Source organism: Salmo salar, chromosome 05, assembly GCF_965601325.2.
Source record: "Salmo salar chromosome 05, fSalSal1, whole genome shotgun sequence".
NCBI lineage: Eukaryota > Metazoa > Chordata > Actinopteri > Salmoniformes > Salmonidae > Salmo > Salmo salar.
In genome coordinates this window covers 62,581,402-62,607,993 of record NC_138295.1, presented here as the reverse complement: position 1 = coordinate 62,607,993, position 26,592 = coordinate 62,581,402, and the positions used below count along the sequence as shown (strand labels likewise).

The 26,592-nt window shown below is 44.3% G+C and overlaps 1 protein-coding gene across 5 annotated transcripts in view; it reads left to right on the top strand.

Annotated features, from left to right (window-relative positions):
• LOC106605464 (rho guanine nucleotide exchange factor 2) overlaps positions 1-26,592 on the top strand; it is a 65,123-nt gene that overhangs the window by 36,607 nt on the left and 1,924 nt on the right. For all 5 annotated transcript variants that reach the window (XM_045718484.2, XM_014201154.3, XM_045718486.2 and 2 more), the window contains 18 exons: positions 13,246-13,408; positions 18,974-19,041; positions 19,174-19,237; positions 19,489-19,621; positions 19,734-19,987; positions 20,204-20,454; positions 20,668-20,793; positions 22,280-22,397; positions 22,576-22,824; positions 22,999-23,075; positions 23,296-23,468; positions 23,678-23,745; positions 23,905-24,096; positions 24,520-24,630; positions 24,752-24,810; positions 24,923-25,015; positions 25,149-25,535; positions 25,726-25,903. In XM_045718484.2, coding sequence (XP_045574440.1) covers positions 13,246-13,408; positions 18,974-19,041; positions 19,174-19,237; positions 19,489-19,621; positions 19,734-19,987; positions 20,204-20,454; positions 20,668-20,793; positions 22,280-22,397; positions 22,576-22,824; positions 22,999-23,075; positions 23,296-23,468; positions 23,678-23,745; positions 23,905-24,096; positions 24,520-24,630; positions 24,752-24,810; positions 24,923-25,015; positions 25,149-25,535; positions 25,726-25,903 — 2,764 coding nt within the window. The remainder of the gene's footprint in view (positions 1-13,245; positions 13,409-18,973; positions 19,042-19,173; positions 19,238-19,488; positions 19,622-19,733; positions 19,988-20,203; positions 20,455-20,667; positions 20,794-22,279; positions 22,398-22,575; positions 22,825-22,998; positions 23,076-23,295; positions 23,469-23,677; positions 23,746-23,904; positions 24,097-24,519; positions 24,631-24,751; positions 24,811-24,922; positions 25,016-25,148; positions 25,536-25,725; positions 25,904-26,592) is intronic.

Below are 26,592 nucleotides of genomic sequence, written 5' to 3'. Positions count from 1 at the left end.
TTTATTGCCCTGGCCACATCTGCAGTCCTCATGCCTCCTTGCAGCATGCCTATGGTACATTCACGCAGATTAGCAGGGACCCTGGGCATCTTTCTTTTGGTGTTTTTCAGAGTTAGTAGAAAGGCCTCTTTAGTGTCCTAAGTTTTCATAACTGTGACCTTAATTGCCTACCGTCTGGTAGTTGTTAGTGTCTTAACGACCGTTCCACATGTGCATGTTCATTAATTGTTTATGGTTCATTGAACAGGCATGGGAAACAGTGTTTAAACCCTTTACAATGAAGATCGGTGAAGCTATCTGGATTTTTACTAATTATCTTTGAAAGACATGGTCCTGAAAAAGGGACGTTTCTTTTTTTGCTGAGTTTAGTCTCGCTATTGTTATTTTTCTGCTGCTCTTTAATTACTTGTTACTTTTATTTCTTATTTTTATCCATATTTTTTTTAACTGCATTGTCGGTTAGGGGCTTGTAAGTAAGCATTTCACTTTAAGGTCTACACCGGTTGTATTCGGCGCATGTGACTAATAAAATTTGATTTGATTTAGTTGATAGTTAGCAACAACAAAAAAAGGATTAAATATGTTTATTGATTACGAAAAACAGATTTCCCCTGATGAAGATGTCTCTGTTATTTTATGTTGTAGTGGTGGAAATAGTTGTAACCATAAAACACTGGTATGTGGACTCCTACTGTGCAATAAATCTCTCTCTACTGTTAATGTGTGCCGTACCTTTTGTAAGGAATTGTTCTGTAAGCCAGTTTGTGTGTGTGTATAATATGTGTGTGTACAGATGTAGGATCTTAATTTGAGCCAGTTTGGTACAGCAGGATAATAATCCTTCAACAACAGGAAATGTTAATTATTATGTAGATTATAATGAATGGACATTTTTGTAGGGGTTATGTTTTTCGTAACGGGAAAATCAAGTCTGAAATTACTAAATGGAAATTGCGAACTTCAGAAGCCTTTTAAACCTCAAATACATTTCAAGTTTAAAATGTTGTGCATTGCAGGAAAGTTCTCCTGCAACAGGGTGATCAAATTATGATCCTACATGTGGGTGTGTAGCTGTACTCATTATTAATGAATGTGCCCTTGGGACAGTCAGGCGCTAACTAGGGGGCAGACATTCATTTTCCCACAGAACTGTGTGGGTGTGTGGGCTGCCTAACATCATCAAGGTCATAGTGTACTAAGCCTCATGATGGATGCCATCTGTCTCTGATACAGATGTAGGATCTTTATTTGATCACACTTTTGTTGCTGCGAATTTTACTGCACAGCAGGAAATGCAAACTTGTAGGCTATTCAAGGTTTAAAAAGGCTTGATTTGCCCTAATAACAAATATATCAACACCTGCAAAATATTTCCATTAATTATAATCCACATTACAATTCACATTTCCTATTAATGCAGGGTTATTTTCCTGGTGTAGCAAACTGGCTCAAATTAAGATCCTACATCTATAGTCTCCTCACCCACAGGAACATGCAAAGGATGGACACGTTTACGCTATTATAATGACCACCTTTCCCTGCGACAACACAATAATACTATAGCCATACCTCCCCTTTGCTACCACACAAACGGACACCCATATGCATGCACGTACTGAATGCACACGCACACACTAAGATGAGAACTATGGATCCACACACTCAATGTCTTTTTCCGATACATTTAGTAACCCTTAGGATAGAGTTCTACACACATCCAGTAGTTCTCTTCCCCAGTGTCTCCAGTTTCTCCATCTCTCTTTGTGTTCTTTGTCTGCTCTCTCTTTCTTTGTTCCTCCATCAATACACGCTGAAATCCAGTTACCTGCTAGGCTCTCTCGCTGTGTCAGGTATTCTCTTCTCCTCTTTTGTTTCTTTGCCACATCACGCTCTATCTCTCTACCTCTCTCCGGGGTTCTCTCTCTTCCCCCTGTATCCATTTCTCCATCTGTCTGTCTTTTCTTCCCCCCCCTCCCCCTTCATCCCAGGCCCATTTTATTTCTTGCTTAGGTCTCTCTTTTTCTCCCTCACTCGTTTCAGCCTCCTGCTTTCGTGGGTGTTCCCCCTCAGGCCTCTCCCTCTTTCCTAGGTATCTCGGTTTCATTCTCTCTCTCCCTCTTATTCACTCTCTCTGTTTAGTAATCCTCCATCTCCTCTTAGGACATATATTTGTCTAGACAGTGTATACCTTCATAACTTCACTCCTTTTTGTTGGGTTTAGGCAGACTCTCCATGCTGCTCCTTGCTACTGATGATCCAGTCAAGCTGCGACACTTCATAGTGTAGCTATTCCATCACTCTTTTTACTGTCACTCATACGTGCTATGGGGATTGGTGACTGCTTGTTCCCAAAGATCGTTCTGAGGATATTTAATGAACCATTAGATATCATGTTTTGTCACTATGCTGCTGATGTCATCTGAAATGAGAGAGACAACAGACAAGCTCATTGTTTATGGCCCATTAACCAGGGCTCTGTCTCTCTCAGCCTCACTCTCTCTGCTACAGGGGACAGTAGCAAGCACACTCTCTCCCATAATAAGACCCCCCCCCCCCCTTTCCTCCTCTTCTAGAGGGACTGACCCTCTTCACGCATGACACAGGGTTAACTTGAAGGAGATCCTGGGCTGCCGCAGACCGATTGTGTAGCAAGCAAAGGCAAAATGGCTTTGTTCTCCCAGTGTATGTCCATGTGCTGACTACCACTAACTCTGTTATGGCAGTCCGCTTTCCTGTGATGTCGCAATACACACAGGACAGCCCTTCCTGCCTGACACACCTTGATTTAGTTGGCTCAACTCGAATAAAGGCAGACTGCACAATGGTTTTTGATTGTTTACATATGTAATTTTAGGAACATAATCTCATTGGGGACCACTGGCATATGTCCCTGTAAATTTCAACCTATATCAATAGCGTCACGTTTACATTTGTTTTTGGATTCAACTTAAGTTTCTGTATGCAGGTCATTCTAGTGTGATATTCTGTGAATCTGCTGTATGTGTTTCTGTTCCTTTGTGCACTAATGACTTTCTATCTTATTAGTTAGTGATGTCATTCTGAGGTTAGTTGACCACTTATTCACCCTCCGATTAGATTGCGCTAATTTCGCTTCAGTGAGCTGACATCACACAGTTTAACGCTTCTCACTTTCAGGTTGTATGCTCTCAATACAGTGTCTTGCAAAAGTATTCATCCCTCTTGGCGTTTTTCCTATTTTGTTGTATTACAAACTGTAATTTAAATTGATTTTTATTTGGATTTCATGTAATGGACATACACAAAATAGTCCAAATTGGTGAAGTGAAATGAAAATTTTCAAAAAATTCTAAAAAATACAAAAACTGAGAAGTAGTGTGTGCATTTGTATTCACCCCTTTGCTATGAAGCCCATAAATAAGATCTGGTGCAACCAATTACCTTCAGAAGTCACACAATTAGTTAGATTGCACACAGGTGGACTTTATTTAAGTGTTACATGATCTGTCACATGATCTCAGTGTATATATACACCTGTTCTGAAAGGTCTAGAGTCTGCAACACCACTAAGCAAGGGGCACCATGAAGACCAGGAGCTCTCCAAACAGGTCAGGGACAAAGTTGAGAAGTACAGATCAGGGTTGGGTTATAAAAAAAATCAGAAACTTTGAACATCCCACAGAGCACCGTTAAATCCATTATTAAAAAATGGAAAGAATATGGCACCAAAACAAACCTGCCAAGAGAGGGCCGCCCACCAAAACTCACAAACCAGGCAAGGAGGGCATTAATCAGAGAGGCAACAAAGAGACCAAAGATAAGGAAGGAACTGCAAAGCTCCACAGCGGAGATTGGAGTATCTGTCCATAGGACCACTTTAAGCCGCACACTCCACAGGGCTTTATGGAAGAGTGGCCAGAAAAACCCATTGCTTAAAGAAAAAAATGAGCAAACACGTTTGGTGTTTGCCAAAAGGCATGTGGGAGACGCCCCAAACATATGGAAGATGGTACTCTGGTCAGATGAGACTAAAATTGAGCTTTTTGGCCATCAGGGAAAATGCTATGTCTGGCACAAACTGAACACCTCTCATCACCCCGAGTACCCCATCCCCACAGTGAAGCATGGTGGTGGCAGAATCATGTTGTGGGGATGTTTTTTGTCGGCAGGGACTGGGAAACTGGTCAGAATTGAAGGAATGATGGATGGTGCTAAATACAGGGAAATTCTTGAGAGAAACCTGTTTCAGTCTTCCTAGAGATTTGAGACTGGGACAGAGGTTCACCTTCCAGCAGGATTATGACCCTAAGCATGTTGCTAAAGCAACACTCGAGTGGTTTATGGGGAAACATTTAAATGTCTTGGAATAGCCTAGTCAAAGCCCAGACCTCAATCCAATTGAGAATCTGTGGTATGACGCAAAGATTGCTGTACACCAGCGGAACCCATCCAACTTGAAGGAGCTGGAGCAGTTTTGCCTTGAAGAATGGGAAGAAATTCCAGTGGCTAGATGTGCCAAGCTTATAGAGACATACCCCAAGAGACTTGCAGCTGTAATTGCTGCAAAAGGTGGCTCTACAAAGTGAATGCACGCTAAAGTTTTCAATTATTTTGTCTTATTTCTTGTTTGTTACACAAGAAAAAATATTTTGCATCTTCAAAGTGGTAGCCATGTTGTGTAAATCAAATGATACAAAATCCATTTTAATTGCAGGTTGTAAGGCAACAAAATAGGAAAAATGCCAAGGGGGGTGAATACTTTCGCAAGCCACTGTATACCCAGGGTTGAAAGTGTGTCGGCAAAAAGAATACATGAAACATAAACAGAGGAGAGGACACACCCAAAGCTATTCAGTCAACCGGAACAAGGATCAGCCAAGCTTGTTAGTGTCTGGCTGTAATAACTTATGACTACACTGTGTGGATAATGAGTTACTTAAGGGAGAGCAATAATGGGCCTTCACATCAAAACAAAGCATTATCATTTATTTCAGCATTGAATCAGTGTTATGAGCTACATTATGTGCAATATGTGATGAATACATTTTTAGTCTTAGTGCATTTATAAAAATTATATTATTGAACACTTATTTGTTATAAGTTAATAAACATTTATGTGTACAGCATCCATGCTATAGTTACCAGTCATATAGTTACTAGAAGGCCTATGGTTCAAATTCCTAGTTGATCAGAACTGGGCACAGACATCATTTCAATGTCTAGTTTTGATTTACATTTTGTTGAGTTGTCAACTAATGCAAATTCAATGTGAAATCAACAAAAAATTTAACCGTGTCATTGGATTTAGATTAAACGTTGGCTGGAAGAAAGACGGAATTCCCTTACGTTGATTACTTTTTGCAAATCCAATCAGTTTTCCACGTTGATTAAACTTCATCACATTGAATTTTAGTGTTAAAATGACGTGGAAACAATGTTGATTCAACAAGTATTTGCCCAGTGGGTTGTCACTGTTCTTTACTTAACCTACATTCACTACATATCCAGCTATATGACAGAAAAAATGCCTAAAATGTCTGCTTTGTCAGTCAGACTGGATAAAATTGTTTGCTACGCAAAGCCACGGTGTTGATCTGAGTCAAAGAAGTCTAAAAGGCCGTCTGAGAACCCTGGAGCTAAGATTATGAACAGCAACTTTGTCCTTCCCCTCCAACTGTAGTATTGCTACGCTCCCAACTCACCAACCTCAGTCTCCATGCTCTCCTCTGGCTCCACTGCCTTATCCATGAAACAGGAAGTCAGTATAAGGAACTTCCGTTGTGTTTTGTCAGCACTCAAGTACCTGCATAGACAATTTGGCAGAAAACAGATTACTGAGAAAAAAACTGCTTTTTACAAAAATGTCTGGACTGTGTATACAAACCCATTTCCAAACTACGTTTTTCGGCACAATGTGAGTTTTTTGTTTCTCCCTTTCCTGTTTAGTTTTGTTGTGTCTGAGTCTCTGAGGCTGTTTGGTTGCAGGAAGGGGAGTGAATGACATGTATTCATAGAAGCCTTTAATAGAGGGACCAAAAATGAGCACATTTTCTATGGCTCAAAGGGAAGAATATATATGGCTCTCTGTCCATCTCACCTGAAACTCCTCTGACCTCATCTGTCATGGCAGCCCAGTAAAGTGAATGCTAGGCTTTGTAGAAGTGTCATGATAAATAGGAAGTGCTATTGTTGCGGCAGGAAAACTGGTTGACGCTTGGAAACTGACTCATCAGAAATGGACGTGTGGCATAAAAACATCTTGACAATTGCTTTAACCTCTCTAGGGAAGGTGGGACGAAATCGTCCCACCTACGTAACAGCCAGTGGAATCCCGTGGCGCGTTATTCAAATACCTTAGAAATGCTATTACTTCAATTTCTCAAACATATGACTATTTTACACCATTTTAAAGACAAGACTCTCGTTAATCTAACCACACTGTCCGATTTCAAAAAGGCTTTACAACGAAAGCAAAACATTAGATTATGTCAGCAGAGTACCCAGCCAGAAATAATCAGACACCCATTTTTCAAGCTAGCATATAATGTCACATAAACCCAAACCACAGCTAAATGCAGCACTAACCTTTGATGATCTTCATCAGATGACAACCCTAGGACATTATGTTATACAATAAATGCATGTTTTGTTCAATCAAGTTCATATTTATATCAAAAAACAGCTTTTTACATTAGCATGTGACGTTCAGAACTAGCATACCCCCCGCAAACTTCCGGTGAATTTACTAAATTACTCACGATAAACGTTCACAAAAAACATAACAATTATTTTAAGAATTATAGATACAGAACTCCTTTATGCACTCGCTATGTCCGATTTTAAAATAGCTTTTCGGTGAAAGCACATTTTGTAATATTCTGAGTCGATAGCCCGGCATCACAGGGCTAGCTATTTAGACACCCACCAGGTTTAGCCCTCACCAAAGTCAGATTTACTATAAGAAAAATGTTATTACCTTTGCTGTTCTTCATCAGAATGCACTCCCAGGACTTCTACTTCAATAACAAATGTTGGTTTGGTTCAAAATAATCCATAGTTATATCCAAATAGCGGCGTTTTGTTCGTGCGTTCAAGACACTATCCGAAAGGGTAAAGAAGGGTGACGCGCCCGACGCGTTTCGTGACAAAAAAATTCTAAATATTCCATTACCGTACTTCGAAGCATGTCAACCGCTGTTTAAAATCAATTTTTATGCCATTTTTCTCGTAAAAAAACGATAATATTCCGACCGGGAAACCATGTTTTAGTACAAAGAGAGAGAAAATAAAAACATGGGGTCGCCTCGTGCACGCGCCTCAGTCTCATTGTCCTCTGATAGACCACTTACCAAAGGCGCTAATCTTTTTCAGCCAGGGGCTGCAAAGACGTCATTCAGCTTTTTCCCGGGTTCTGAGAGCCTATGGGAGCCGTAGGAAGTGTCACGTTACAGCAAAGATCCTAAGTTTTCAATAAAAAGAGTCAAGAAACCCAAGGAATGGTCAGAGAGGGCACTTCCTGTACAGAATCTTCTCAGGTTTTTGCCTGCCATATGAGTTCTGTTATACTCACAGACACCATTCAAACAGTTTTAGAAACTTTAGGGTGTTTTCTATCCAAAGCCAATAATTATCTGCATATTCTAGTTTCTGGGCAGTAGTAATAACCAGATTAAATCGGGTACATTTTTTATCCGGCCGTGCAAATACTGCCCCCTACCCTCAACAGGTTAAATAGTAATGTCCATTCTATTTATTATATACTGAACAAAAATATAAACTTAACATGTAAAGTTTTGGTTCCCATGTTTCATGAGCTGAATTGAAAGATCCCAGAAATATTCCATACGCACAAAAAGCATTTCTGCCTAATAAAGCCCTTTTGTGGGGGAAAACTCATTCTGATTGGCTGGGCCTGGCTCCCCAGCCTATGCCCTCCCAGGCCCACCCATGACTGCACCCCGGCCAGTCATGTGAAATCCATAAATTAGGGCCTAATCAATTATTTCAATTGACCTATTTCCTTCTATGAACTGTAACCCAGTAAAATCTTTGAAATTGTTGCATGTTGCGTTTATATTTTTGCTCAGTATATGTCTTTGCATACATACAGAACTCAATGTTAACTACCTAGCACTGTGTATCTGTATCTATTTGGCTAGATTCTTGGTCATGCCAACCTCTTGGTTAACCATTAGCATCAATAAAGTCAGACCCCAGCAGCATACCCAAGCTTCATTGCTTACAGTAAACCAATTAGGTCACTTCCTTCCATCTAAAAAAAAGTAATACATGCCACCTTATTTAGACACCAGTGCCAGTCTAATAATAATTTACGAAACAAAGGATTAGCCATGCTACACACTGGCTGGCTGAATTTGGCCAAAGGTGCTCTTCAACCACTAAGAGACAAAGGCTACGATTGACTCCCCCATCCAAAATAACAAGGAAACTTGCCCTCATCATCCATTTTTCAGATCACTCCCCTATAGCAGGTTTATTGACCTGCTGGTTGTTTGTGTTGTTCACCACAGCAGCATGTTAACAGCTCTTTAATCTCTGTGTCTTATCTGTCTGGGGTCAGAATTCAGACTGGGATACTGTTATATGGCATAGTGGTGGTTAACATTGAGGCTTGTGACCTGAGGGGATACTGGTTCGTAATCCCCAGGTGAGAATTGAATACTGCTTTTATGGCCTTGTGCAGGAAACTAATTCTCTGTAGACACACATGTCTAAAGTATCTCATTTTAGATTGAAACATGGTTGTAAAAATACAGGTATTGTGATGTAATCTTGGTTCAACATCCTGTTTGGTAACGATATACTTTTTTTCAGTGTACAAAGTTCAAAGTGATATTTCCCCTAGTGTGTTTTTCCGTAATACAATCAAACATTCCGTAGTACATGTTTGATTGAATCCCAAGCCCTTCGTCTGATCATCACTGAGAGGTTGGTCCTATAAAGTTTGTACAGCCAGATAGGGTGTTATCTCAGTGGGTTTGTTGGTCTTGTGGTTGGGGGGGATGACGTCTGATGGTGGGGTCATGGATCCTAGAGGCCTCCTTAGGCTGATTAACTCAACACACTGTGATGTGGTCTCCTCTCAGACTGGCCAGGAGCGCGGGAGAGGCAGTTTAATAAACAAGTCGACTACAGATTTTTAGCGTTAGCTCTCCTCTGGCATCCATATAGTCTGAGGGTCAGCCAAGGACAACTATCTGATACAGGGGAATCCTATGAGAGAGGAGGTGGGGGTAGAGGAGCAGGTGTTCGCTGCTCTGGCACCCCAATGGTGGAACAAGCTCCCTCACGACGCCAGGACAGCGGAGTCAATCACCACCTTCCGGAGACACCTGAAACCCCACTTCTTTAAGGAATACCTGGGATAGGATAAAGTAATCCTTCTAACCCCCCCTTAAAAGATTTAGATGCACTATTGTAAAGTGGTTGTTCCACTGGATATTATAAGGTGAATGCACCAATTTGTAAGTCGCTCTGGATAAGAGCGTCTGCTAAATGACTTAAATGTAAATGTAAATGCAGGGGAGAGGGACGATACATTGAGTGTACAAAACATTACGAACAGCTGCTCTTTCCATGACATAGACTGCCCAGGTGAAAGCTATGATCCATTATTGATGTCAAATCCACTTGAATCCATGTAGATGAAGGGGAGGAGACCGGTTAAAGAAGGATTTTTAAGCCTTGAAACAATTGAGACATGGATTGTGTATGTGTGCCATTCAGAGGGTGAATGAGCGAGACAAAATATTTAAGTGCCTTTTGAACGGGTATGGTAATAGGTGCCAGGTGCACCGCTTTGAGTGTGTCAAGAACTGCAACGCTGCTGGGTTTTTCATGCTTAACATTTTCCCGTGCGTATCAAGAATGGTCCACCACCCAAAGGACATCCAGCCAACTTGACACAAATGTGGGAAGCATTGGAGTCAACATGGGCCAGCATCCCTGTCGAACGCTTTCGACACCTTGAGTTCATGTCCCGACTTGAGGCAGTTGTGAGGGCAAAAGAGGGTTCAACTCAATATTAGGAAGGTGTTCCTAATGTATTGTACACTCAGTGTATATCCATTTTCAGAAATGTTGGTAAATTATCTTTTATTGTTTTAAAGAAATTCTGAAAGAGATTGGAGTGTTTTTTCACTATCTATTCACGGTATGGTGGTGTTCAATGATAGACATGTATTTGAATGCATTTTTTTTCTCAATACAGTTATATGAGATCTGTATGTAAAACATTTACATTTGACATTTTATTCATTTAGCAGGTGCTCTTAAGTGCATTCATTTATATATATGTTTTTAGTTAACCTTTATTTAACTAGGCAAGTTACTTAGCTTGGCACATACCACAGTCAAATATACAAGATATGAACATTCCATTCCAGCTAAACACATTTTCATGCACATCTAAAATCTATGAATAAAAAATCTGAGAACAGTAATATTTTACACACACATGACGGTAGCCAGAAGCAATAATTTCTGATGAAAACATTTGTGGATATAGCGTTTTGGAAATAAACTCTTAATTTCTTCATAGTACATCATTTCCCAGTCTTACTTCCTAGCCTTTTGCTTGGGATATGGCTATTGTCATGCCAATAAAGACATTTGAATTGAGTAGAGGGAGCGAGAGACAAAATAGAGAGAGAGTAAGAAGGCCTTGTCCTCTGCTCATCCACCAAACAGTGTAAATTCCTCAGTGGAGTAACGTTCGATATCTGGAAGGCTTGGGCAGAGGTTAAGTCTGTGGCCGAATCCGCCCCTTAATAGTATCTACTAATCCCTGGTCTATAACAGCAGCTTCTCTCTTCCTCCCCACTGCCCCACCCTCTTTTCATTAAAATGTCATTACACCCATTTGGTAACAATTTACCAGCAGCGCCGCTCTTCATAAACTGCATTGTGGCATTCTTTCCCTCAATTAAATGCTCTTAGCAATCTCACTCACTCTTCTCTCGCTCTCTCTTCCTATCGCTCGCTATCTATCTTTCTCGCCTTTCACACCATCCCCTATCCGCCCTGAGTCCAATGATTCTAATCCAGTCTGTTAATCCACTATAGAGGAGCGTGGTAAGGAGGGTAGGATAGAGAGACAAGAAGAGAGGAATCGAGAGAGAACGAAAGAGGGAGAGGGAGAGGGAGAGAGATGGAGCGAGTGTGTGAGAGCGATGGATAGGGGGAGGGGGAAATTCTGAGAAATTCAGTCCGTGTGCCAGATATCTAGCTTAAGAGTCAGTTCTATAGAAAAAGGTCTTAATAAGGTGGTCTTGACTGATGGAGCTGACTGTGCATTAATAATAGCGAGGGATACAGGTTGGTAACAGTCTATTAACCTAGTGGATTAGACCATGCTGCTGCAGTGCTCATCCTACCGCCGTTAAAGCCAGCCCGCCTCAGACATACTGTACAGTAGGAGTTGCTAGACGATGGACCCTACATGGATGCAGTTAAACTCTATGGATTAATTCTACCGAGAAGCTTAGAAAGATTTACCAAGCATTGGCTTGGTGCCCAGTGCCAAATTGTGCACCTGTTTCCTTCCTCTTCAAAACGGAGTGAATGTAAATGCGGGTTAGTGTGTTTAGACATGAGGGTCTGTAAGTGGACCCAGTGTCCTGGACCTAAGCTGTCTCCCTGCCCATCTCACCTCATTCCACCGTCGTTACAGCGTCACAACTGTAGCTAGTCATCACACCAGCATGTTGCATGTGTCAGTGTGTCCTATATGTCCTTACCCTTGAGTCTCTTTCTGCCATTTTCACCTCAGATCAAAATCTTGGCGGGTCGCCTTTTTAATTAGCTAATGTAAGTGGATGGGTTTGAACTCCCCTCCCTTCTTCTTTCACTCCATCCATCCCTCCATTCCTCTCTGGTTTCTTTCCTTTGAGTGTGTTTTACATACCCCTGAGATGGTGCCATGTCCTGAATGAACTCCTCACAATGGGGGCCCCAGGCCTTTTGTTTAGGTTCTCAAAGGAACCCCTGACAAATCCTTCTTTTAGTTATTTCTCTTCCTCTTTGCGATAACATTATAGTTGTGTGGCACGCTCCGGTGAGGGGGTTAAACCCCTCTGCTGCCCATCATGATAAACCAACGGGACTCGCTTCCCTTATGTGTACGTCAAGGGTCTGAAGTCTACACTCTTAGAGAAAACTGCTTTGTTGATCATGTCCTCTCAATATTTTTGAAAATGGTATCAAAGGGCATCATTTCAGATAATAGACATGTTGTGTATTTGAAAACAGCTTTTGTTCTGTTTGTTTTGGTAGCATTAGCAGTTGTGGTGATGCACAAGGATTATTTGACATGGAATACCTTTTTGAGTAATTTCCAAAAGAAATTTGATGGCAGAGTTATCCTCTTGAACATAAATAATTGCCTAAAGTGCTTACTGAGAACCTACTGGAAGCACCTGTAAGTCATATACTCTCGCTACAGTGGATACACAACCTCATCGTAACACCACGTGTTGTTGAGTTGATAATTAGCTGAGAGCATTTAGGAAAACAGAGAGCGACGAAGCCACTGAAGATCGACTACTACGTCTGTGTTCACAACATCAGGAGATTAGTTTGGTTTTGGTACCTGACCATTCTGCTTACTTAGCAGCACGGCCAGAGTCACAGCCTGCAACATAGACTGGTGCGCTGGTCTGGACACGGACAGACAGGCTGCCATTAAAATGTGTGCTATAATATAAGCCACCATGCTAGGAACAGCTGGATGTTACAGAGGCAAAGTAACACCAGGACATTCACATTTTAGTCACACCTACACAATTGCAAATGCACGCACATGCACCTACACTAATTAGCATAGTGCGCGCACACACACATTCTTAGATGCACAAGGACACATGCACTCGCAATTGCTAACATGCACACGGAATACACTCTCACGCTGAATGCACTTGAGTTATGCTGAGGCAGCATGGAGAGCCCTGTAGTGTAACAATGAGATTAAAGACAGTCCTCAGGCTGTCAGTCTCTCCGAGTGAGAGGGAGCGGGAGACTATTCCTGAAAACACCACATTTACAATTCCTCATGCACCAGCTGTCCTCATCCAGTGAAACGTACTCTATGAAACAAAGTGCATGCTGCATATACAGTATGAGGAGACCTGAGCACCAGACAAGCATCTCACAGCTGTGGAATATCCAGAACGGTTGACAGTGTGAGATGAGCGAGAGTGCCTTTTTTTTTATTTTTTAAACAGTTCTGATTTGTGTCTTTGGTTACAGAACAAAGAGAAGGAGCGGATGAAGGAGAGGGAGAAGGAGGCGCGGGAGCGGGAGGCGCGCTACAGCAACGGCCACCTCTTCACTTCCCTCACCGTGTCTGCCACCACCCTCTGTTCCGCCTGCAACAAGAGCATCACCGCTAAAGAGGCCCTCAGCTGCCCCAGTGAGTACCACACACACACACTATTGTAGGCAGTAAATACACTCACAAGGCCCAGACGAAAGCCTAATGTCATTAGCGACAACATTATCGGGGTATTGGTGTATTGATGCATCACCAGATCAGTGGACCAACAGACATCTTGCCCCAGGGTTGTCATATTGGAGGGAGAGAGAGAGGGGGGGGGGGGGGAATTGCTTTGGGAAGAGAAGGGGTGATCAAAAGATCAGCAGGAGAGAGAGATTGGAGCTAGAAAAAGAAGATTCAAACAATAAGGGTAGAGAGAGAGAGAGATGGGGTAGGACGTGTGGGTCAATAAAGGTAGAAGAAACATATGAGCCAAAGAGATGGATCAAAAGAGGGAAGGAAACACACAGAGTGAATAGCAGGGGAGTGAAAAGGAGAGGGGATTCCTCCTGCACCCTCTCAATGTTTTTCTTTGCTCCCTCCCTCCTTCCCTTCTTTCTCTCCTTCCTTCCCTCCTTTTGAGGATCAGTCAGCTGTTGACTTCTAGGAGAACCCTCTCCCTTCTCCTGCCCGGCCCAGACAATAGTGTTAGTGTGTGGGGAGCACAGATCAGATGGCCTGCCCCTCTATCCACTGGCCTGGAGGAACAGCTGGGGGAGAGAGAGAGAGGGAGAGAGAGTGGAGTGGGAGAAGGCAGACTCCAGGGCAAACGGGGGAAACAAATAGAGGAAGATCCAGAGAGAAGGGTAGACAGATAAAGAGAGCAGAAAGAGGGGGAAAGACAGGGGTAGAAGGAAGAGGTGGAGGTGCAGGAGAACATATTGAGTGAAAAGACTCCTCAGGGGCCATCAGTTCTCAGGTCAAGAGAGACAGAGGGGGGGAGGGAGAGATATTAGTTAACAAACAAGTGAGCCAGAAAGACAGAGTAGGAGACGAAGACATATGGATGATGCATGATGACGCTATCAGACAGAGAGGAGTTTGCCTGAGATAGAAAGAGGAAGTCCATACTGAGAATTGTGTTTTGTTTTGCTTACCCCATTTTGAAACGAGCGTTATACCATGCAACACCACTACACTGTCCCCACAGCAACAGCAAAGACAATTCATTTGACTGTCATAGTCGATTGACAATTGTATTTATCATTAAATCAATCCAAATGTACATTCCTAAAGGGAAAGAGGGATGCTTTTTGTCTTATCAAACCCAATTACCTATTTTGATTGAATATTGATGTATGGATGAAGTTTATTGTCCTTCAAGTTGAGGAAATAGCTGCTCCATCTTCGACCTCTTGACCCCTACGGCTATGAAGACGAGGTTCAAAGAGAGAGAGACAGACAGACAGACAGACAGACAGACAGACAGACAGACAGACAGACAGACAGACAGACAGACAGACAGACAGACAGACAGAGAAGGGGAGCACAGAGGGAGGGAGGGGGTACAGAGGGGCATGGGGGTGGGAGAGGGAAGGCTCTTGGCATGGGGTGTGATTACACATGTCTGCTGCCAATGAGGGGTGTGTGTGTGCCCGTGTGTGTGCCCGTGTGTATGCCAGTGTGTATGCCAGTGTGTGTGTGTGTGTTTGTGAGTGTGCGCCTGTATGAGTGAGTGAGTGAGTGAGTGAGTGATTATGAGTATTGTGTGTGTGTGAGAGTTCCGGTACTTGAGAATGAGCAAGACGGTAGGCACAGAGATTGTAGTTGGGGGTAAGAGGTACACCAGCTGTAGTTTAGATAGAAACTGGTCATAGGCTATTGATTTGGGTTGGGGGCATAATTATATTAACAGGGTCAGGTCTGGGTGTGTATCTGTGCGTATTGGGCTGAAGGGGGCATGAATACATTATCATTGTAAACTACACCGGAGGTGAGAGAGGGGGCGTGATACAGATGGAGATGGGGAGAACGGGAAAAGAAAGAGAGTGGATGCCTGCTCTAAGTAGGAGAGAGGACTGAGGTGTGAGCCGGCTGTGAGGCTATTTCAGGTTGGGAATTCCCTTTAGTGTTGGATTCTCTATTCATACATTCAAATTCTGAGCCAGTTAATTAAGATATTTTTAGTCTAGAGTCTACTTGATTTAGATTAGATTTAGATTAGATAAGAATCTAACTTGGTTTAGGCAACATGCCTTGGGTCAGTCATAGTCAGTTTGTCTGAACTCAACTAATATTTTTCACAGTTTTTAACTTTTTATTAATTCCTGTGTTAGCGTGTCACTGTCATCTCAGTTTGCCAATATGTTGTAATCAGATGCAACACAACCGTTCGACTTGGAAGACTCAATATAGAGATGGAGAATGACAAAGTAGCTATAGTGTAACTACAGTACAGAATGCAGGTTTCGGAGCTTATACAGTAGGTCTATGATGAAGCCCACTGTCTGTTGAGAGAGGGGCTTTTCTCTTTGTTTGGTGGATCTGAAACAGCCCCCCTCTCTCCCCCTCTTGCCCCAATACACAGCTGCTACCACCCTCCCCGACTGTAATCTGGAAATAGTGCATCTGGTAGTTGGAGTGTGGGAGATTAACAAGCAATCTGCCACACTGACGTGTGCCCCCACACATACACACACACATGCATGCACACATAAACAAACACAGGTCAGCACGAACGAATGCACACACACAGACACACTCCCAATCCCTCTTCCTCTCTGCGTCCACAGACATCAGTGGTCCCTAACAGTAATGAGTGATGGATGAGCTGAGGGTAACTCCCTCCTGTTTAACACAGTGGTCGGATATGGAGCCATATTGCCTCAGAGACCCAGAGATGTTTGAATACGGGGTCATGACATTGTCCTACATCGGGATTGCTATCTGAGGTCCCCTGTGAATTGGGACAGGGGAGACATATGTTTAGGCTAGGTGCGGGGGAGCGTGTGTGTGTGGAGTAGGTAGCACCGCCTGTTTTGGGAGAGTCCATTGATTTCATGTCTGAGTGGATGATCCCGGTTTGGAGTCACCAGGGAGGATTTCTCGTCAACACTTTTACAATGTTGTCAATGTATTCAATCAATTAAGTACGTGTTCTTGTAGTACATCCATGTTTGGCTTGAATTTGAATGAAGTCCACAGGTATTTTTTATTAATTATTATTTATTTCAAATTCATTTCAGGGATCAGAGAAAGACAATTTGTTTTTGTTTTCATCAACATTTGAACTCGTTTATTTCCTGCTTCACATCTTATTGTTCTCTGCATGAACAGATAACTGACAAATAGGAGCCCTGCTGGGTGTCCAGCAGGGTGTAACTTAATGTGTGTAGCCTCTGCGTAGCGCTGTGTCTGTACGTGTGAGATTACCTCCTCAGACACAGATTAAGACTCAGATTAAGACGACCAGGCCATTGTTGTTTGGCTCATTTTGACGTAATCTAAGGGTCCTAGATTACACTCACACACAGATTACAATTGGGGGGGTATACACTGTGTACAAAACATTAAGAATATTGAATTGTCCTCGCCCTTTTGCCCTCCAGAACAGCCTCAATTCGTCAGGTCGTGGACTCTACAAGGTATCGAAAGCGTTCCACAGGGATGCTGGCCCATGTTGACTACAATGCTCCCCACAGTTGTGTCAAGTTGGCTGGATGTCCTTTGGGTGGTGAACCATTCTTGATACACACAGGAAACTGTTGAGTGTGTAAATCCCAACAGCTTTGCAGTTCTTGACACAAACCGGTGCGATTTAAATCTTTTGTCTTGCCCGTTCACCCTCTGAATGGCACACATACCCAATCTATGTCTCAAGGCTTCAAAATCCTTCTTTAAAATGTCTCCTACCCTTCATCTACACTGATTGAAGTGGATTTAACAAGTGACATCAATAAGGGATCATAGCTTTCACCTGGACTCACTTGGTCAGTCTGTGTCATGGAAAGAGCAGGTGTTCATAATGTTTTGTACCCTCAGTGTACAGTCTTATCATAGAAATAAATATGATAATTAGCTAAAGACAAGTGAGCTGTAAATAATATAGTGTCATATGGAAGGGGGGATTCTAAGCAGTATTTGAAACCCCAAAGCATTTTTAGGTTGTAGATCCACTCTATATGGACACATCTATAATAGTATGCCATGACTCTTGTCGAGTCTCCAGTCTAGTTTCCGAGCATTGCAGCGATGTTGAGCTTTAGGGGAAGGGTCTAACAGTACTTTCCAAATGTCTGTACGAGCCTTGGAGAAGGCAGCCATCGTTTCAGCACCAACAGTGTTGGTCCAACACTGGCATGTTGGTTTAGTGAGCAAGGGGTCTAGTCTGTTTGTTTTAGATTCAGGGACAATATCTACTGGATGTGTTTGTCCTTCTGTAAGGAGTGGTGTGTGAGGGGCTGTGAGTACGTTTAAATCGTTTGTAGCGTGTGTGTGTGTGTGTGTGTGTGTGTGTGTGTGTGTGTGTGTGTGTGTGAGAGTTTGAGCGATGAATGGGTCACAGTGTGCCTCATTCTGAGGTTTAAGTAGAAAGCGTGTTAGCTGAGTCCATGCTCTGTAAAATGTTGGCTTTTATGGAGAACACACCCTGAAAAGGGTGTATTTTTAGCCCTGTGTTCCCTCTCATGTGTGTGGAAACTATTGGTTGAAAATAGGAACGGCACCAAAGAAATGCAGCCCACCAAAGCAACCATACTTCTGACAAGTGTTTTGGCTGTATTTAGCCTGCTTTGGTAGCAAATGTGGAATCTTGGCGGAGACATTGGAAAGACTACAGTAAAGGACTATGTAGAGTTTTATAAGGGAGATTCTGTGTGTGTGTGTGTGTGTGTGTGTGTGTGTGTGTGTGTGTGTGTGTGTGTGTGTGTGTGTGTGTGTGTGTGTGTGTGTGTGTGTGTGTGTGTGTGTGTGTGTGTGTGTGTGTGTGTGTGTGGCTAGCCTTGGGCTGCTCTTAGAACAAAGACAACCCTGTGTAGTGGGCAAGAACTCTCATAAACACTTAGGCCGTTTCATATGGACGCAACAACACTCCCAGGACTTAGAACACACACATGCACTTACACACCGATAACCTGCCTCAGACATCCCTTCAACCTCCCACCGCCATTCCAGGAGAACTTCCTGTCAAGAAAACAAGGAAGTGGAGCCCCTCTAACAATGAAGAGTAAGGGAAGCTGAGGGAAGAGAGGAGGGGAGAAGGGGTGTTTTGAAGCATAGGAGAGATTTTAATAACAGTGATAACATTTTCCTTGGTGTCTGAAAGCATAGGTTTCAAGTGTTAATTGTCACATGCACAAGTACAGTGAAATGCTTCACTTGCAAGCCCTACCCAACAATGCAGTATTCAATATCAAAGTAGTTTAATAACTAATACAAAATATATGAGAGAAAAAACGAAGAAATTAGAGTCATTGCCAATATCAAATGTATAATGTGTCATTGATAACCCTATCTGGAACAGGAAGAGATGGCACCTTTCACAACTTCACTTGATAGTGGTATTCACCAGTCACTCTGGAAGCAATGCATCATGACCGTAATGACAAGTGCCTCAAAAATAGTCTCATGATTTCATGAAGTTAGTTGCCGTTCTTATCAACAGTGCAAATGCAGATATTGTGGAGTGTCAGGGAAATTGATCTTTGTGCTTCTGTGTTGCAGCCTGCAACGTCACCATCCACAACCGCTGTCGAGACACACTGGCCAACTGTGCCAAGATGAAACAAAAGGTAAGAGAGGGGAGAGAGTGGAAAGGAAAGGTTTTTTATGTATGAAAAGCAAAAGTTGGGCCTTTATTCTTTGAAAAGTTGACTGTTGGATGAGACATTGGTCTAAACGTGTTTTCTCTGTGTGTTTTGCAGCAACAGAAGCTAGCCCTGGTGAGGAATAGCTCCGCGCTGCCGAACGTAGCTCTGAGGACCAAAAGTTAGTATCTCTTTTCCTCAACAACTTCTATCCTATTTCCTCTCCTTCTTTCGCAATTAATGCCTCCTTTCTGCATGTGAATATAGGGGTGCTGCCACCTGTTGGCTGGTCTCTGCCACTGCAGTATGGATGTAGTACTGACTGCATCATATGGATTTAAATCCTTTTGGACAGGAAAAGTTCAATTGAACCCCTTGTCTCTCTCTCTACCTCCCCCCTCAATCTCTCTGTCTCTCTCTCTCTTTCTCCAGCCCCTATGATGAAGGAGCGGCCCAGCTCAGCCATCTATCCGTCCGACAGTCTCCGTCAGTCCCTGCTGGGCGCCCGCCGTGTCCGCTCTGGCCTCTCCCTCTCCAAGAGTGTCTCCACACAAAACCTCGCAGGGTGAGCAGGCTGCTGCGTGGAGTCATCAGTTGGTTTACCTATGCGAGTAGGGAACTGATATGAAGTTGTTTGAAACGTTGTGTAACTGTTGTGTTCAAAAATGTGTTTCCAGGAATCTGAATGACGACTCACCGTTGGGGCTGCGGAGGATCCTGTCTCAGTCCACAGACTCCCTGAACTTCAGAAACAGGGCCATGTCCATGGAGTCCCTCAACGACGAGGGGGAGGTGTACTATGCTGCCATGTTGGAGGAGCTGGAGAGGGAGGGGAAGGACTTTGAGGCTGACTCATGGAGCCGGGCCGTAGACCCCTCCTACCTGCAGACGCACCGCAAAGACGTCATCAAGAGACAGGACGTCATCTATGGTGAGAACACCTCTCTTCCCCACTCTTTCTCTCTCTCCCTCTCTTCTTCTCTCTCTCTCTCTCTCTCTCTCTCTCTCTCTCTCTCTCGCTATATTCCTTTCTATTCCTATCTCTTTCTTTCTCTCTCTCTATCCCTTTCTTCTCTCTGTGTGTTTGTGTGTTATGTAAAGGTAGTGTATATCCCTAATGCTGTTCGCCCCTCCGTGCCCCTCTCAGAGCTGATCCAGACAGAGTTCCACCACGTGAGGACCCTGCGGATCATGGAGGGGGTGTTCCGGCAGGGCATGCTGGACGAGGTGCTGCTGGAGCCGGGCGTGGCGCACGCCGTCTTCCCCTGTCTGGAGCAGCTGATGGCGCTACACACACGTTTCCTTTCCCAGCTTATGACACGACGCACACACAGCCTGGCCCCCGGAAGCAGTACTAACTTTACTATCAACCAGCTGGGGGATATACTGACTGAACAGGTAGGAAATGCACTGGGCACACACACTCAGACGTTAGGACAAACACCCACACACATCCACAATCACACACACAGAACCCGAGACGCAGGTACCAACTTTGCCGTCCATTAACATTAGAAATTCATTCATACTAAACACCCAATGAACATATGCATAATATAAACATATTGTGCACACACACACTGACTGAGTTGACACATTGTGTGTTTTCAGTTCTCAGGTCAGTGTGCAGATGAGATGAGGAAAGCCTATGCTGAGTTCTGTAGCCGCCACCCCAAAGCTGTGAAACTGTACAAGGAACTGCTGGCCAGAGACAAGAGGTTTCAGCACTTCATACGGGTAAGAGAGAGAGAGAGAGAGAGTGAGCGAGAGAGGTGGATGGAGTGAGGCGGGGGGGGGGGGGGGGGGGGGGGTCACAGAGAGGGTGAAGGGTTAGAGGTACAGAGACGAGGAGAATGGGAAAGCCTAAGAGCATGATTCAAGTGTGTGTGTGTGTGTGTGTGCGTGCGCGTGTGAGCTCAGCAGTCCGTGTCAGGAGGTGCCAGCTGAGGGGTGTCTCACATGCCTTAGCTAGGAGGAGTGCTGAACAGATAACACTGAATGGAAGAAACAACTATCACATTGTAGATATTCTATTCAAAAAAGAGTCATAAACAAGTTATTTCTGCATTATTACCTAACTAACACTAGTCACAAGGATGTGTTCTGGCCTCAAAACTTGTCATAAGTGTCCTAGCTTTGTGGTCCAATCACGCTCCTATGAAATGCCCAAAAATTAACATATCTTTACTGCCATCTACTAGTCAAAAGTTTGAACACACCTACTCATTCAAGGGTTTTTCTTTATTTTTACTATTTTCTACATTGTAGAATAATAGTGAAGACATCAGTACTATGAAATAACACATGGAATCATGTAGTAACCAAAAAAGTGTTTGGTTTTATATTTGAGATTCTTTAAAGTAGCCACCCTTTGCCTTGATGACAGCTTTGCACACTCTTGGCATTCTCTCAACCAGCTTCACCTGGAATGCTTTTCCAACAGTTTTGAAGGAGTTCCCACATATGCTGAGCACTTGTTGGTTGCTTTTCCTTCACTCTGCGGTCCAACTCATCACAAACCATCTCAAGTGGGTTGAGTTGTGTGATTGTGGAGGCCAGGTCATCTGATGCAGCACTTCATCACTCTCCTTCTTGGTCAGATAGCCCTTACACAGCCTGGAGGTGTGTTGGGTCATTGTCCTGTTGAAAAACAAATGATAATCCCAGATGGGATGGCATATCGCTGCAGAATGCCGTGGTAGCCATACTGGTTAAGTGTGCCTTGAATTCAGTTTATTATATCAATAAGGCACCTCGGCGGTTTGTGGTATATGGCCATTATATCACGGCTAAGGGCTGTATCCAGGCACTCCGTTTCGTGTTGTGTATAAGAACAGCCCTTAGCCATGGTATATTTAAGAAAAGGGCCTGGGGAAGTGTGGTATATGACCAATATAGCACTGCTAAGGGCTGTTCTTATGCACAACGCAACGCGGAGTGCCTGGACACAGCCCTTAGCAGTGCTATATTGGCCATATATCGCAAACCCCTGAGATGCCTTATTGCTATTATAAACTGTTTACCAACGTAATTAGAGCAGTACAAATACATGCTTTGTCATACCCCTGGTACAGTATACAGTCTGATATACCACGGCTGTCAGCCAATCAGCTTTCAGGGATTGAACCACACAGTTTATAATGGCCAATATACCACATCTCCTCGGGCCTTATTGCTTAAATATATAATAAGTGGTATTAAATCTCATCCATCCCAAAATCAGAGGGTAAGCCGGGGGCCCCTGCTGCGTCGCCATGGCATCCAGGAGTGCATCCTGCTGGTGACTCAACGCATCACCAAATACCCTGTCCTCATCCAGCGCATCCTGGACAACACCAAGGGTAAGACCTGACACCAGAACAGCTATAGCAGCTTAGTAAGTAGACTCACACAGCATAAAAACTGAACACAGAACAGCCACTACAGCTCAGGGAGTTGACAAAAACATATAAGAACTGAATAATCACTACATACACGGCAGTAGAATAACCCCCCCCCCCCCCCCCCCCCCCCCAACAGGCAGTGAAGAGGAGGCCCAGTCCTTAGCCCAGTCCCTGTCCCTGATCCGGGACTTGTTGAGCTCTGTGGATCAGCAGGTGGCAGAGCTGGAGCGGACCCAGAGGCTCCAGGAGATCAGGGCCAGATTGGACCCCCGGGCCCAGGCAGAGGTCAGGGGAGGAGGGGTGTTCAGGGGAGGGGAACTGCTCCGCAGGACGCTCCTCCATGAGGGCACGCTGCTGTGGAAGACGCAAGGATCCAGACTCAAAGGTAGGGAGGGAGTGTGTGTGTGTGTATCTGAGAGAGAGAGATAAAGGGGTATGATTGTTTGTGTATCTTTGAGTGTGAGTGTGTAAAACACATTTATTACCAAATAAAAGTGGAGAAACAAGGATGCACACTCTATGTATCTTTAACAATGTTCCACTCTGTGTTTCTATGTAGATGTGCAGGTCCTGCTGATGACAGACATCCTGGTGTTCATGCAGGAGAAGGACCAGAAGTATTTATTCCCCTGCATAGTAAGTCTGCCCCTCCTTTTCACCCATCTGACTCATTCTCCTCTCTACTCATCTCTTCTGCGTTCTGACTTTTGTTCAGCAGGTCCTCCATTGCTTCTGTCTTTGCCTTTCCACACGTCTAACTTTATTTAGTCTAAGCGTTAAATCACAGAGCTAACCCCTCCCCCCTTTCGGTCTCTCTCTCTCTCTCTCTCTCTCTCTCTCTCTCTCTCTCTCTTAGGACAAGCCTGCAGTGTTGTCTCTGAAGAACCTGATCGTGAGGGACATAGCCAATCAGGAGCGAGGGATGTTCCTGATCAGTGACTCCACCCCCCCAGAGATGTACGAGCTGCACGGCGCCTCACGAGACGACAGGAACAACTGGATGAGACTCATACAGCAGACAGTCAGCAGGTCAGCCACTGTAATACACACAAACACACACCTACTCAACTCATTCAGACCACAGCCGATTTCAATTTAGAGAATTCTCTATTATCCTTATTGGAATCCTAGGGGTCCTTCCTTATGCTCCGGCATTATCCTTATCCCGACTATACCTCACCTTCTCCTCTCTCTCTCTCTCTCTCTCTCTCTCTCTCTCTCTCTCTCCCTCCTTCCAGCTGTCCGTCCAGAGAGGACTTCCCCCTGATAGAGACAGAGGACAAGGCCTTACTGCGGCGACTCAGAGGTACAGCCTCTTCTCCTCTCCTCACCCTTCTCTTTCTATATCATTCCAGTGATACACTTGTCTTTTTATCTTCCCTTAATTGACAACATCTGCATTGTTCTGAATATTCAGTTGTTTTAGACCTGAAGATGCATCTTACTGACTCGAATGTGTTTCTAGCTGACATCCAGCAGAAGGACAGAGAGGTGCTGGAGCTCCTCCAGGAGAGAGTGACTCTGTTCTCTGACCTGGCTGAGGTCACCGGTGGGGGTCAGGAGGTCACGCCCCCCACCAACTCTAGGAATATCTTCCGGGCCGACACCCCCTACGCACCCCAGGCGGAATACCTACTCACCGACGCCATCTCAGAGGGTAAGGGAATGTAGAATTTACCTTCATTCTAATTCCTGATCTATGGTCAGTTTGACTTTTCACCACCTAATAGTGAGGTGAGAGGCTGGTGTAGGTTTGGGTCATCCTAGGTCAGAGCCATAGAGGGTAAGGTGAGGGTTAATGCCGTCTTACAGAGATGCAGGTATTAAATTAGGCCTAACCCAGAGCTTAGCGCTGCAGACAGAGAGGTAGAACTAAATAATGAGCACCCTATAAGAGTATGAGTATCAGCTAGTCAGAACCTCTCAGGAGTCAATCTGAGATCACCAACGAAACCTCTGTTATTAACCCCTGGGTATAGTGTTGTTCAGTGACTAGGACGATGTTACATTGTGTTATTAACGTCACTATGCCTCTTTTTCTTTTAGTTTTTAATTCCCTCTCCTTCCACCCTTTCATCAGTTGACAGGCTGAGTGAGTTGCTGCTGGGCTCCAACATAGAGCTTCCCAAGTCCAACGGTAGCACCAACGGTACCAATGGTGACCAGAACAACAAAGGGGCGCCAGTGAGCAGTGAGTGGTTTCGCCTTGTCATTTACCCCTGGGAGATGGTGGAGGGTGCTCTCTACAGTGTTTCAGCTCTCACTTACCAATCAGCTCACTTTCTCTCTCCTTCTGTCCCACCCATTTACAGATGGAGATTCGATCTCCGTCAACGGAACTCATGAAATCAAAGGAAGTCCAGTGTCCAAGGTGAGAGAGGATGACTGTGCCTTAGGGTTGGATAACATATACATAAGCCACAACTGTGACTGTAATACAAAGTCAGTTTATAATGACTTGTGGGTGTTTTTTATCCTCTCAGGACAGAAATGGTAACCAGCTACAGGACAGACCCCTAAATGAGGAGGTGTGTCAGAGGCTTGTGAACCTCAGTGCTCATCTCCACTCTCTACAGGTGAGGCTGAATAACACACTGGAATCCATTTGAGGCATTTTGTATTGCATAGGTGGTCCTTCCCTATACCCCAGCTCCAACCTAGATTCAAAACTCACTCTCTCTCCTTCCTCTTTCTCCCTCCCTCTCCCAGGCCGCCGTCATTCACCAGGACTCTGTCCTCGAGCTCCGCCTCCATGAGGGCACAGGCCCTGCCTCCTCAGGTTCCCCCACTCCCACCCCCACTCCTCCAAACTCCTTCCCCAGGCTGTGCCGTTCCATGTCACGTGACACAGGTCTGGATGCGGGCACGGTGGCAGCCATGGGGGAGATGGCCAAGCTCCAGAAGCAGCATGATCTGCTGCAGGAGGAGGTGGTGAGGCTGCGCCCTCTGGAGGCCAGGCTGAGGGAGTGCGAGAGGGCCCGGGCTCAGCTGGAGCAGCAGATCAGGGACAATAAAGGCAGGAGGGGCAGGAGGGGCAGGAGGGGAAGCAGAGGCAGCAACGAAGACATTGTGGTGGATGTTACAGCCTTAGAGCAGGTGAGCAAAGTAACATCTGGCAGAGGTGTGTGAATGTCAAGTGTGGGAGTTTGGGGTCAAGTGTGTTTGGGTTTAGGTAGACTTACAGTCCTCACCCCAACTGGCTGAATCACTAAGCCATTCAGGAAGCACTAGTGGTTGATCTGTAGGTGAGCTCAAACAGGATATGATGACTTTTCTCCTTTACTAGGCTCCCGCTAAAAGGAGAGGAAGTGGTGATGGCGAGCCCAGTCCTGTTGCCCCATTGGCCTGTCAGGAACCAGTGGACCAATTGGACGGCGTACAGGAAGGCAGTGAGGAGGAAGAGGAGGAGTCAGAGGAAGAGGCGGATGTAGTGAAGGTTTCACCACGCTCCGACAGTCCAAGAGGTGAGTAATTGGAATATCTAAGGGAAAACAGTAATGCAGGCACTAGGGATGGAGGTGTGAGCATGCGGGTCTGGGCAGATGAGATGTAGTCATTGTTTGTGTGCGTCTGTTTGTGTACGTCTGTAAATTGTTGTTTATATATATACGTTAGTATGTGGAGTAAAAAACAAAAATAGAAGGAATATCTAGGGCCACTAAAGTATTAGTCATTGGTAGGGTGTAATCAGTGAGATAGAGGTTGATGACTCGATAACTTTGGGATTGGCCAAATCAATGGAATCCCCCAAAAATCCCTATGGTGTCCATTTCTGACATTTAACCATATCACACCTAGTTTAATTAGTCACACACACACACACTTTTGATGTTCTGTCAGCCCTGCCATATTTCTCACTCTCTACCTCTGCATGTTGAAGGTGTGTCGCCACGTCATATCTCTATCTATCTGTTTGGCACCGATTTCTCAGCTGTTTCTAGAGTAGACAGAGTTTTGTGCACCATGTCCTGCTCTCCCTCTATCTCTCTGCCCTCTCTTAATGGCTGCTTGTTGATAGTCAATAATAGCGCTCTGTCCTCTCTACTCTTTACTTTTCCACACTTTTCATACATTTTCATTCAACTTTGATCATACGGTAAGTATATGGTAGGTTTAGAGGCGACATTTAGAGTATTGAGAGACAGTCACTGTT